General features: G+C 36.9%; 1 protein-coding gene across 1 annotated transcript; it reads right to left on the minus strand.

Annotated features, from left to right (window-relative positions):
• Nucleotides 1-12,258: 12,258 nt before the first annotated feature.
• Nucleotides 12,259-14,790, minus strand: LOC148837854 (retrovirus-related Pol polyprotein from transposon 17.6). The gene is given in 4 exon segments (XM_088911143.1): nt 12,259-13,382; nt 13,385-13,691; nt 13,694-14,007; nt 14,010-14,790. Coding segments are annotated over 4 exon segments (2,526 nt in total).
• Nucleotides 14,791-15,002: the final 212 nt, after the last annotated feature.

Here is a 15,002-nt window from a genome sequence, read left to right on the forward strand (position 1 = left end):
AATCACAGTATGATAAATATTAAAATTAACATCATCATCATAATAATAATAATAATAAATGAAGTCTGATTAAATGTATAAATATGAATGAATCACCAGACCAACAATCATCATGATGCTCAGGGGGAGTTGCATTCTCTCCTTGCAGTGGGAGTTGGCTGTACCTGGTAGGAAGCAAGCTGGTAGTGATTTAAATATAGTACCAGCCTGCACAAGGGTGCTCATCTCCTCGTTACAAATACACCTTATAGTATACAACAAATTAATTGAAATGACTATTTTAAATTATATTTTAATTAAATAATCTTTTTTATGGTATGTGTTAATACTATATGTTTTTAAATCTACTACAGTATATCTATATATACTTATAAAAGTATAATATATAGTCTTATAATTAAAATCTTAAATAAATAAGCACTTTCTCTAATAATAAAATTGAATAAATCATTTGTATACAATTACATTTTTATTAATTTTATATATCACAGAATGTTAAATATTCACTTTACATTCACAATCTCTTAAGCCCATAATAACAGCCGAGCCCACAGAAAAGTTTCAAACTGTTGCATCACCATTTGTACTGGGAAAGTACAGTATAAGTACTCAGAATATTAAGATGACAAAGAGGGGCAGGAGACTTTTTATGTCCTACATAGGACTTTTTTACCTCTTAAATAGGACTTTTTATCTTCTGTGTAGAGCTTTTTTATGTATTGTCCAATGATTTTGATGGGACCTTGGAACTAAGTGCATGACATGATGGAAGAGGCTGTATGTGTTTAAATTATTTGTAGTTACCGGGACATTCTCAATGCTTTGGGGTCAATCAATAGATAAGTGATTAGTATGAGAACATTAAAACAAATCTTGACATGTTTACTTTTATTTCACTTAAAACTATTCAGACAGTGTGGATGTGGCATTATTCTTATTGCAGCAAAAACAAACTGCATTACCTCCAGAATATAGAAACACAAATTGATATATCTCAAGTGTATCCAAAATTGATTGGTATTTGTTTATGCCTTGGTTGTGGCCTGAAACAGCTGTGCAGGACTGACAGGCTGCATTCCAGGAGCTAGTAAACTGGATACAATTTGATCTTTGATCTAAAAAATCCAGACTTTTGTCAACATATATACTAAAGTTATTTGGCTGAGTGATCTCTATTTGTGAAAAAGCCTCCTGGTGCTCACTGAATCTTTACAACCTCAGTAATCTAGACACACATCCACTGTGCACACCAAAAGCAAAATAGGGTTAATAACTTTTTGTGATAGTGTCTGATTCAATAGGGTGCTGCCTGAGCACCGGCAGAGCGCTTCTTATTCCTATGCAGTGTGCCGGTGTGTAGTCTTCGGGGACGGTGACTGTTCTCCAGTAGATGAGAGAATTGTTTCCTAATGAGAAGAATAAATCCTCTTGTAACTGAGAGCAATCGGTTGTGTAGCCGGCTTGTGAACACATTCAGTTCTAAGTTTGAACGCCATCTGCGGACACGTGGGGATCTTAAAGCGCAGCCCTGATTAGCCTCAGGTGTGGTAGCTGCTCATTCCCACACGCCACGGACTGGGGAGTGCAGTGAGAGGTGCGTTCCACTGTCACATTTTGTTTTAAAACATTTCAGATTTATTTTAAAATTTGCATCTGTTGTAAGTTTTAAAACAATTGCAAATATAATTATGATTCTGTTGTTTAGCGCTTAATATTACGAGTCATACACATTGTACCACTGATGTGGGTGGGTGTACAGTATTTCCAAACAGGTTCAGTAATTTCACAATGAAATTTATTCATGGCATAATTTGTCTAACTGTACGTTTTAAGTCACATGGTTAGACTATATACAGTGTCCTGGCAGTGTCGTGAAAAAATTATATGTAGGACTTTTTTTATTAGGATTTTTTTGTCTCCTGATTTGGATTTCATAAACTCCTATGTAGGATACTACTCTTGTACAGGGCAGGTGTAATGCCGCAGCTGGATACAGCTGCGAGGGTAGTGATTTGTTAGAACCCAAGCGCAAGAGACCAGAAAGTGAAAGGTGAAAATGAGATATAGAATTACTGGCTGGTGGGGCTTAGTCAGCCCAGGCCGGTCAGTAATGGGGATGAACAACGATCTCAGGAGAAGCCGGACCAGCTGCATCCCTGGTGGAGTGAAAGGCCGTCAAACACAGCCAGGCGGAAAAAGGAGTCTCGGGTATGGAAGGATCCCAAAAAGCGAGACACCTGAAAGGAACTAAATAGGATTGGAAGGACAGCCCTCAGGTGTGTCAGGGGTACGGGTTGGCATATGTGGGGGTCGATGAGGTGAGCAGTGAAAAGGATAAGTGTGGAAAGAAGTGCTTGCTAGAGTCAGAGACAGATGCATCAAGCGATGTGGAAAGCAGACTAGGAGCTAAGGGCGATACTGAGAGCCAGCTTGGAGCTGAAGCTATCGCACCTTGGCAATGCTGAGAGCTGAGGCTGCTGCGCAGAATGGAAGCTAGAAGCTGGAGCTGCTGCCAATCGGATTCCGCCAGTCAGAAAAAAGGGAGTCTTCTGTATGGGAGAAATGGAGTTGTGAGCTTCCTGGGAAAGGAGCTGGATGACTTGGAAGGGCAGACTTGAGGTCACTGAGACCACTGCACAGTGTGTGCGCCAGGTGATGCTGGAGCTGAGGGAAAAAAAAACTGCTGCACCGGTTTAAAGGGAGGCTCATGTACAGAGAGACTGTATAGCGAATATATCATGAAATATGTAATCTGCTTAGCTTAGTATAGTGTAATACACTTGCTTTATATAATATTAGTTACCTCCAAAAGAAAAACAGGTCGTGTATCTCTAGAGGAGAAATATGTTGTATTTAGTTGGTTTTCCTGGTTTTCAGCTGCGATACATTTTGCGACTGCTGAAGGTGAATCAGAAATAAATTTATAGAGGAAAACATGTCCCAATGTATTTTTTTGCCTACAACAACCTTGGGATCACTGTTTTATGCTGGTGTCCCTGCCACCACAAATATAACATCCTGGTTACACAGGTTACTGTGTGGATTTACATGATAAAAACATCTTAGCAATGTTTTGGGCGGGGGGCAGGGAATGATAAGATAATGATATGGATGGCTTTAAAATAAACCTAATACACATTTTCAGATATTTATGGTATAATTTATCTTATACATTTTTGAGTAAAATACTCAATTATTACTTAAATTAGTATGAAGACAAAATATAAATTATTTTAATGTATATGTAAACCTGAAGAGAACACATCATGTTCACAACAGACTACACAATAAACTATTTTTATATATCCAGCTGATAATAGTCTTGCTCTGTGAGACATCACCAGGGTGTCACGTTTGCTTCAGAAAAAACTAGATTTAATATTTAACGTACTGTGATATAGAAAATGAATAAAAATGCCACTATAGATTACATATTATTGATATTATTATCAGAGATAGAGTCTTTATTATCCCTAAGAGGCAATATGTTAAAAGTAGAATTACTGATGTCATAATTAATTGCAGCGGAAGTGAAACCAAAGTGTTTTAAAATGAAAAGATATGAATAAAATGAATACAAATTCTCAACAAAAACTTAATCAAAATTACTGAGAAACACACTGGAAAACAGTATATTATAAATCACATACATTTTGTATGTACTGTATTATGGAATTTTTCTTCACCTTAGAACATGTTCTATGACTGAAGAGAAAGAAAAAGAAAAATTAACAGAAAATGTAATGTTATTTTTACCATCTTTTTTCCAGTTATCATTTTTCTTCAGCAATAAAAAATGTTGACAACAATCATGACTTTGGGAAAAGTTGCTGGATTTCTTGTTAAAAGTAGTCGTTTTTTACTTTTCACAGTCTTAAAATTAGGAAGAAGACAAAATTGAGCAGCCCTGCCTCTTAAGTTATAGAAAACACTTGCCTGTCAGCACCTGTAAAACCACCAAAGGAATGTGTGTTTGATGGAGAGTAGTGTAAAGGTCAGAGAAGGGGCCAGACAGAGGTGCACATGGAGAGATTTGAGAGGAAACCCTTAAACTGCCACCCTGTTTAATGTCATATTAAAAGCATAGAAACCAGTAGCCTTTTTTGTTATTTCAATTCTCATTTAACATATGTACAGTATACATTTATAACACAATACAGTATGAATTTGCCCCTGTTTCTGAAGCTAGAAATGTGCACAAAGATCTTGAAAACATCCCTTCAGCTATACAGTAGTAGCAGATGTGCATTCTGCAGAAGTGTGAAAATATAAACTTTACCTACGGTGTTCCTTTTATTTAATTGATTTTACCAATGACAAGATATGTTTTATTCATTCAGAAAGCACTTTAAGAATATTTACTTACAACACACTGACTCTTCAGACATGTCTCATATCTTTTGGAACAGAAAGGTCCTTTAAGAAAGTCTTGAGTGAAAAAAATGGAAAAGCGACGGAAGAATTAATTAAGACGACACGCTTCAGAAAATCTGATCCATTTCCAAATAACACAGGCTGGAATGACCGCACATAAGCCGCAGTGTTAATATTAGGAAAAAGGTGTTATTTTAAGCCCTTGGTGTACCAAAGATTGATTTTTTTTTTATTTTAGAAAGACCTGGCAGGGTTGTTTTCAGCCTAATGAGAGAGTTATTTTTAACAACAAGAAAATAGTCAAGTCTTTGTGAAAACTTTTAACTGCTTTTTAAAGAGAAAGGATTCTTTTGTCATGATAAAAATGTTTCATGGAACTAAAATTAATGTTTAATTAGCATCACGCAGACAGTTTTAATCAGAACAAGACTTAATCGTACAATAAATATTTCAGGACACAATGATTTACAGTATGAGTAAAGTACCTGTTAGTAATCCACAATCTTGCAGAAAGTAGCTTAAATGATGCTATGCTCCTTCTGTACCTTATAATTGTGAAATTATAACTTATTTAATTAAGACTTAACACACGTTTTCACCTATGCATTAAACAAAATAAACAAAATATTTGGTATTTTAGTTTCATATAGGTGTCAGAATCTGAAAAATAGCTACAGTTTGCTATGCATTCATCTATTAACACAAACCTGTTTTTTCTGCTGAGATTTTGCAGTAAATTGGGTTCTAGCCCTGAAACACAAAGTAGGGCAGTAACTGCACAACTCCTGTCCCTCTGATGGTATGCCTAAAGTTTCTTTGTATTTCATGCTTCCCTATTGTTCTACAGTTTTTTTTTTGGTACACATGCTTGGTAGCAGCTAAAGAGATTCAGTTGGAAAAGCCTGTCCTGTACTACATTTCTTCAGTTTCACAACTGAAGATAACAACAGTGATAAAGGCAAGTACTGTAAATATCATTCAGCTCCAGTCACCACTCTGAAAGGTTGAAAGACATACTGTATATGTCGATTGCAATAGAGGGATAACCAACCTGAAGTCTTGTTCAGTTCTCAGCTAAAAGATGCCAAGTGCTCACAGAAAACTCAGTGTAGAACAGAGCTTTCAGTAGGCTTTAAAAATCTCAGAGATCAGTCACTTAAAATAGTTAAATTCATATAGAACCAATTACTGTTTGTTTTTTTAGCTTAGAGGAATATATAACAATTATGGCAGTTCAAATAAAAGTTTAAAATCTCTGTTTTTATTGTTCTTTTATTCAGGATACACTTCTTTTATCTAGTTTATTTTATTGCTCCTTGTAAAGGAAGTGACTTTTGACTGATCTTTGCTTTGGAACCCAAATATCACATTTAGGAATGTTGACATTCTGTGTCTAAACAAATTTCATGTCACCAGAGTCATGACACTTGTTATGAAAAAATTGAGCACATAATACAAAACTAGGGAATATCCACAAATATTATATGGGATTTATTTTTCAGAAAATCTACTTTTATACTTAATCTTTACTTTTTTTTAATTTCAAAAACATTAAAAGATGAACAACCTTAATGGATTTCAGTTTCTATTTTTTAATATTAATATTAATATATTACATTTTCTTTATTTAACATTATAAACAGGTTTCATTATCCCTACTCGTCACCTAGCTACATTACCAAAAGAACTGAGCAGGAAAGTTATGTTTCTCTCATGTCATGTTAAGCCATATGTAGCATGTTAAGCCTCACTTCATTATAAAGAAATAAACAGAAAAGTGAAATTTAGCAGATAATGAAAACTGACTGGAAAGACATTTATACTGTTGCTAACATTTCTGAACCCACAATCCAATACTAAACCAAGGTACCACAAATGGCAACAAAAATACAAATATGACTTTTTGACTATGGCCACATTTGAAAATCAATCTTACCCACAGTAACCAATAAAAAATGCAGTCCTGGCCACATTTATTCATTAAGGTTAAAATGATGTTTCCATTTTATGAAAAACAAAATCCTATAGTAGTTTGTTTGCCCTTGAAGACCAAAGTTTCAGCAAAAAAAGGGTTATGTATAAAAATATTTAAAACACATTTAGATTTTTCAAATTTTAATGAGATGTTTAATAATTGTGCCTAGGAGAAACCTTTATTTTCACAAAACATACTATGTAGTCATTGAGACATTTTGATCATGTTTAGTATATGAACTATAACATTACAGATTATGAAGATAATACTACTGAAATATCTTGTTTAGCGCAATGGCAAAGACACTGATTTTTTTAGATACACTCCCTTTACCAGGTTACATAGGATCTGTAGCTTGTTATTCATATATAAAATAGTAAAAAGCATTTGATCATACCTAGCAGATGCTATTTAATGAAGATGTCCATAGTATTCCATATAGGTAGCAAAATCAGACGTGAAACGGGATATTCTAAAGTTGAAGAGGCTACTTAAGTGTGTATGTTGCTGCATCATTTACATTTTCTTAAAATAAATAATTTATTTAAAAATGTATAAATAAAATAAAAAAGTAAACAGAACGTTAATATATACAGTTACAGGTATAGAATTTAAATCAAAGGATTTTATATTGAAATTGTACAATGGACTACTAAGCCCTAATATAGAACGTTGAGTACAATTTTGTTTACAAAATTACAAAAAGATAGTGTTGTTCTTATGTTCTCATGATACTGTCACACCCACTGCTAATCAGATTCCTCCACACAAACGGTCTCAATCAAGCACCATCTGGAGGCAATCCCCTCAGACGTCGCTGATCTACCCTTCTTCCAATCAGAGTGCCTCACTTGTTAACACACCATCCACTTCCAAACATACATAAGCCTTGACTGTTTCACTGGACATTGCTCGGTATTGTTAGCTGCCTTGCATTTAGTACTACTTGTTCTTGCTTTTGGATACTCGAACCTGGAACTCACCTTTGACCTCAATCTTGTCTAGAGTTTTGGATTGTCTGCCTTCTCCTCCTGGATTATCTTTGGTATCGAACCCGGAACTCATCCTTGACTACATCTTCGCCTTGCATTTTAGATTTACCTAAAATCTCCAGAACTCTGCAAGGGCTTATCATTCAATCTACAACACGCAGCGTTACAGATACAGAATTTTATGTTCCATCCCTTACATTGTGATAAGCATGATAGCCATACATTAATTTCAGGGGTACAGCAAGATGAGTTTTTTTTATTTTCACACTCATTAAGGATAGGCCATGTGCTCTGTACAGATTTAAATATGAACTGGCTTCATAACTCTGTTAAGATAAGATAAGATCACTTTATTGGCCATGTACAATTTCTTGTATTAGGAATTTGTCTTTTTGCATACCCCAACTTGCTCTCCATGAGACACACAGACAGGGAGAGACGTCTGGGGTCAGAGCACAGGGTCAGCCATTTATAGGGCACCCCTGGAGCAGTTGGGGTTAAGGGCCTTGCTCAGGGGCCCAGAGGAGTAGGATTCCTCTTCCGGCCGCAGGATACAAACCGGCAACCTTCCAGCCACAGATCCTTAGCCACAGAGCTTCTTCCCCACTGATAGCTGATGTGTGGTGAACATTCTGTTACACTATGGCTGCCATCGCATCATCCAGGTAGATGCTGCACATTGGTGGTGGTGGTGAAGGGGAGTCCCCATTACCTGTAAAGTGCTTTGATTGGAGTGTCCAGAAAAGTGCTATATAAGCGTAAGACATTATTATTATTATTAAATATGAGATAATACAGTATGTAAAGCTCTTAGTTTTTTTACCTGTCCAGTTCTGTAAACATTAGGAGTTAGGAAAGATAAAGTGGGATGCTGGCAAAATGTTTATGTTTTTTTCCTGCACTAAATGTTTTTACTAGAGAGGATTAATAGGACAGTTTTAAAGGTATGCAACTGCAGAGCACTTTTTTCTGAAACATTTTTAACACCCTACAATGAAGATTTTGAAAGACAGGAGTTTCCTATACTATTGAGGCTTGTTCTAAATATGTTATGTACTTTTTAATTTCTCTTTTTACAATACACTTTGAATTATTCTCGATACAAACCATTGGTGCTGCACAGATGTACTGATATAAAATTAGAAATATGATAATAAGCAATTTAAATGAAGACCTTCATTCATTTGTACCATTTTCAGTCAAAGTCACTTTTCTTCATGCTTTTTTGTACTTCTTACAGTATGTTCAGTGTTTAAATGAATGAATTGCATAGATTTTGAAAGTGGTTTTGTAGTGGCAGTGTTAATATGAACTTTACTTTTAGTTTATTTTAGATTTAATGAAGACAAAATCAGTTTTAAAAATGATCATGCTGAAAGAAGAATTACATTTTACACTTGTCAAACATCACTAACGGAAATATTTGTGTAGTGTGTTTAAACATGTCTGCAAAACTTTCACTGAAAGAGCCCTTTCTTAATTGAGACAACATCCTTTTAAATCAACCAATACAAAACAGTTACATCATTGACAAGTTTCAATGGAGTTAGTGTTGTAGTTTAGCATGATAATAGTATGGTTATGTACAGTATACAATATTACATTAATGGCTTATACAGTACAATACTACATTAAAGGATTACTTACTTATAGTATGAAAGATCCCTAATAATAATTGGATGTACTGTTAAGAATGAAAAACAACTATCTGTTCAAAACTTTTAAATCAGTCAGTATATTTTAAAAAAATGTATTAGTGTAATTATGCAAAATTAAATGTGAGGTAGTATACGAAAAAAAGATGTAAAATATTGAAAATATGGTGCCTTAATCTATCTTTTTCAAACTAATAAGTATTAACAAGTATTACTAAAGCTCACATTGTAGAATCTACCTGTTTATATTGCATCTTCATTGTTTCATCAATAACATTAATAACAATAACAATTCTAAATTCAAAATCAGAATAAAAATTACCTGTATTATAGCTAATATATATAATATGTTATTTGTCATTTTTTGCATGGGTAGTATATACAGTAAATGATGAGTGGTGATCTATGCACATGGGTCTTGATGGAATGACACTCAAAAAACTGCTGAAAGGCAAGAAAACAAAAACTGCACCAACAGATGCAACACTTATGATGGAACTTTATGTCCAAAACTCCATCTCATGCTTGATGCACACAGTGGAAACAGGTGATAGTATCACTTTCAAAATAGAACCACTTTGTCTGTTCTAATATGTTTTACAGGGAATAAAGTAAGATCAAGATTTGTTTTAGTCTTTGAAAACAAAAGGCAAGTTTCAGCTTCAGTGTGCAATAACAGATAATAAAATAATAAAGACCACGCCCTTTATCACTGTCTCTCATGGATTCCTCTCATCAAGTACTTATTTTTACATAATTTGCTGCTCAATAGAAAACAAAATAGATAACTAATATAATAAACAATAATTTAAATTTGTGAAACAACCTTTGAGTTAATCAGATCTAAATTTTCAGATTGCAGCTTCAGTGAAGAACTTCTGACTGAAAATTATTCTATTAGTAACAATAATTACTTATAATAATTTCTTCTATTAGTTACAATAATGAGTCAAAACAGCACTGGCAGAATAAATCAAAGTAAACCCACAGGTCTACTAAGACAACAAGTAGGCACTCAAGCACTAATGGTCCTTCTTATATAGTATGAATTAATTTTTTTCTTTGACCTAATTCAGTATTATCTTCCTTGACGTAAGTGGTTTTCTTAAATTATAAGCATATAAGTCAATGACTGAAGTTCTGCACAGAGAAATCTTGTTCATGATTTTCTCAGTTATATGTTTCAGTGGAAAGGAGTAGAAAAAACAAGAGGATTATAGTCCCTTTATGGGTAGACCTATTGATGCAGAAAGAGTTTTGAAACCCACATATGATTTAATTGGCCACAGATACTTCAGGCATTGCAGAATAGATGGCTTAATTTGCACAGCACAAAAAGAATTTCAATCACTTGACTCATATTAGCTCTTCAGGATGGCTCCTACAGATTTTCAACGACATAATTCAATTTATGCTCATTAATATGTGCTATTCATCACTGTTAAAGTGAGGTTCTATATTTACCTAGCTGGAATAACACTTCACTCTGTACTCTGCAGCCTGGCTCCAAGTGTTGTTTTAAAGAAGTTCTCTGCTGTGTGCAGAAGGGGCCTTAGTTATGTGAGGGGCACTGTCTCCTCTTGCTGCTCGGCTGGGGTCTCTTTCAAGCATGAGCTGAGGCCTCTGTTTGTTTTGGCACCAATGCCAGCAGTCAGCTGGTCTGCACATTTGGGGCTGTACTTGAAGAAACTTTTACTTTTAAGAGGTGTGGTGTACATAGTTAATTGGGTGGAGCTCTATATTACACATACCCCCTTAAGGGCAGCCATCCTATAAGGGCAAAAAGAAAAAGCTGCAGCTGTCTTTTTTTGTCTGCCCCAAACCCTTCTAAAAGATTAAGCAGTTATTTTTCAGATTTGTGTCTGTTGAGGTACTGCTAATTTCCACTTGTACATCAACTAATTGTGAGCTTCAGCATCATGCCCTACTGTATATTGCAAAACATTAAATGAAGATCAAATTAAATAGAGAGAATTCATTAGAAAACTATTCATTAGTAGATTTTTTTGATTGTATTGTATGAATATATCATCACAGGTTACCAGTCATGTCAAGGACTCCCATTAGTGTAATATTATAAAACATTGTCATATCTTCCCAGGAGGAGAGCTGAGTATGATACAGCAATGTGGAAAACCTGCTTCTTTAAGCTGCCCTAGGAAACATAATAGCTCATTAACTGTAGGAATTAGTAAATGTACTAACTAACTAGGGATGAATACCTGCCAAAAGATTTGAATGTTGAAAAAATACTAACTCTTGGTAAAGTGTGATCTAAAACATGTCCTGATATTTTATTAGTTTTTATTAGCTGATGTTGTACATCAGAATGACTATAGATTATAACTGGCTATTAGCTGTAAGCAAGAGCAAAGCATATTAGTACATTAATCAGCATTAATCAGCAATCAGCGATCTGAATTCCCCACTGCATTTTACAAAATGGGTTGTGCTACCACGATAGTGCATGCTAGTCTTTATCATCTAAAATCTAAACACTGATAATAAAAAAAAGTTTAGTCAAGTACTGAAGAATTTAAAAGAAAAAAGTGGTGGAAGCATACCAGCACACTCTTACAGTTCGTGTATGAGTTGAAACCTATCTAGTGTTAAATTTGTGCTAGGCAAAACATGCAAAAATATGCAAAAACGTGTAATAGTCAGTTACACCCAACTGCAGTTGCATTTGTAACTGACCTCCTGATATTCAGGTTTATTTAATGTTTATTTCTTTCAATGTACTTTATGAGTGTAAAAATAATGACTTTCCTTTTCTCTATTTGCTCAGGTAGAACCATTTCAATTTAATTCTTTTGTCATGTTATTTTAAGTCCCACATTAGACTCAGGATGGATGAAACTGCAGAATAACGGAATAAATTGTGAAATATATGTAGCCTGGCAAAGAATAATTAGCACAGAACACAAATATAATTTTGGGGTTCTTTATTTCTAGGTGAGTATGTGGTCTGATCTGTTCTTAGTAAAAAAAAATAAAAATAAAATAACAAAAGAAATGACATATAACAATACTTTTATATACACAAAATACGGCAGTGGTTCACGCAGCGTGTGCAGAAATAGGCCGCTCACAGGCTGCGCAGGTCACCTCTCAGCCCTCACTGAGAACGTTACAACTCTCTGTAGTAATTTCGGGTTCTTTTTAACGGTAACTCACTGCTTCTTAGTCCCTACTGCCCACGTGCAGAACGCTGAAATCAACTGACAGGAACCGCGAGCTAAGACGTAGCGCCATTTAGCCATCATTTCATAAACCATTCTTTCAGGAGGACTTTCGCTGTAGTGTCTGCCTTCTGATCACGAGTCGGGAAAGCCTGTGTAAACTTGGTAAACACGTCAGTAAGTACCAACACATTCTCCCGCCCATTAGAGGCTGGCTCGAGGACCGTGTAGTCGACAGCGACAACCTCTAAAGGCCTAGTAGCTATAAATGGTTTGATGGGTGCCTGGATTTTTGGCTGTGGCATTTTGGTCAGGATACACCTTGGACACTTCTTGACCTACTGTTCCACATCATTATACATGCCCACCCAAAAGCATCTCTGTCTCAACAGATTCTGAGTGCGTTCAATTCCTTGATGATCCATCTGGTCATGTACACTTTCCAATATTTGATCTTTCATACAATCAGGCAGGAGGAGTTGGAAACATTCACCAACATGAGGATCTTCGATCACCCTGTACACTAGCCCATCACGCTCTCAAACCTGATGCCACTGTTTCAACAAAGACAAGGTAGATTTAGGCAACTTTGATCTCTCCTTATTCCCTGGTTTTCTCTGCTTATTCCAGAACATCCAGAAAGCACTGAGAGAGGGATCAGCATCTTGAAACCGACGGAGCTCCTTCTTTGTATACCCTGGGAAAGTTTGGGTGTTACTCTGTGACTTGTTCAAGTTATCCACTCCCGCTTCCAAAACACTGATCTGTCTTATTTTGCAGCATTTCATATCGTCTGCCACCAAATCTGGCTCCAGGGGCGTGCCTCTGCTGACAACATTACAGATAGCCACACAATCATCATATTCGACATCATCAGGGTCAGGTTCAGGCTCCCCTGCAAAAGGCTGCCTAGAGAGGGCATCAGCAGCAGTGTTGCAGCGTCCTGGGCGGTACTTTATTTCAGAATCAAAAACAGATAGCTGAGCCACCCATCTTTGCTCTATTGCACCTAGGTTTGCTGTGGAAAGATGACACAAAGGGTTGTTGTCCGTTATAACGACGAATTTAGATCCCAGGAGGTAACCTCTAAATTTTTCTGCCACAGCCCACTTAAGGTCTAGTAGTTCTAACTTCATGCTACTGTAGTTCCTATCATTCTTTTCGGCACTGCGAAGACACCTACTAGCATACGCGATCACCCTTTCCTATCCCCTTGCTGTTGGGAGAGAACTGCACCTAAGCCAAGGCTACTTGCATCAGTTTCCACAATGAAAGGGCGGGTGAAGTCAGCATAGCCTAACAGCGGAGCACTGGTCAATCTATCCTTAAGCTTTTCAAAAGCACCTTGACACGCCGGGGTCCATGAACTGCTGAAAAGTTGCTTGGATCTAGTTGGATTGCCTTCTCTTAAACAGGAGTTGACTACATCGTGGAGAGGGCCAGCGATTTTGGAGAAACCATCTTTAAACCTTCTATAATAACTGCAAAAGCCTATAAATGACCGCAGCTCTTGATGACTGTGCTGGGTACCTTCCACTGTCTTACTGCCGCTACCTTGTCTGGATCCGTACCTATTCCATCTGCAGATATTTGATGGCCAAGGAACCGCACTTCTGACTGGAGGAAATGGCACTTTTCAAGCTTAACCTTCAGCCCAGTTTCCTTCAGTCGCTTCAGCACTGTCTCTAGCCTTTCTAGATGGCCACCAAAATCCGGAGAGAACACCAAGATATCATCAAGGTAGACTAGCAAGATCTGGAACACAAGGTCATGCATGGTAGCTTGCATCAATCTCTAGAACGTAGCAGGACCATTACAGACCCCAAAACGTACAACCCAAAGGGTGTTGTAAATGCAGTTTTTTGTCTGTCCCTTTCATGCATAGCGACTTGATGGTAACCATTGGCTAGATCGATCGTCGAGAAGAATTTGGCACCGCAGAGTGTGTCAAAACTTTCATCATTGCGCGGTAACGGGAAAGCATCACACTTGGTCTTTGCATTAAGCTTCCTATAATCCACACACAATCTGAGGGTTCCGTCTGTTTTCCTGACAAGGACTATTGGCGAAGCATAAGAGCTGGTGCTCTCCTGTATCACCCCTTTCTTCAAAAGTTTGGTTATGTGCTCCCTAACCTCTTTGTACTGGTTTGGCAGAATCCGGCGATATGGCTGGTTGCATGGTATGTCATCCACTAGGTGGATCTCATGCTGGACCTTGTTAGTATAACCAAGATCTTCATCTTCAAGGGCAAATACCTCAGCATAACTGGCTAGTAAAACACCCAACTTTGCTTGTTGTTCGGGGATCCCACCCACATCAAGTTTATCTAGTATCTGTTGTAAACTGTTTTCCGATGCCAGTGATATCTTGCTTACAGTAACTTGCTCAACACTAGCAGATACACACTGAAAATGTACCTCACACTGCTGGATACTGTCCGTCTGCTCGACTGGGGACAGAATACCTAACTTGGTACTTGGCCTGAGCCAAACATCTTCCTGTGAGAAGTTTATGACTTGTACTTGCACCATATGACTGTGAGAGGACAAAAGCATAGGCATGACAATCAGGCCACCCGGCAAAGGCACATTCAAAGGCTCCAACAGCATTTTTACATTGCTCTCTCTCATGGGTCTGAACCTTTTAGCTAAGACAGTAGCTACTGACGTGGCAGGGACATGGACAGCGTCTCTCCCCGCTACACGTACCACAGATGGCTTTTCAATTAGGTTCACTTTATGCAGCCACTGAAATGTTTCCCTCCAATCAGAATCCAGCTCACCACCCAGTGCAGAATCAAACTCAGCACAGACCAGCTGTC

The sequence above is a fragment of the Atractosteus spatula genome, chromosome 3, assembly GCF_055471065.1.
Source record: "Atractosteus spatula isolate fAtrSpa1 chromosome 3, fAtrSpa1.hap1, whole genome shotgun sequence".
Taxonomy (NCBI): domain Eukaryota; kingdom Metazoa; phylum Chordata; class Actinopteri; order Semionotiformes; family Lepisosteidae; genus Atractosteus; species Atractosteus spatula.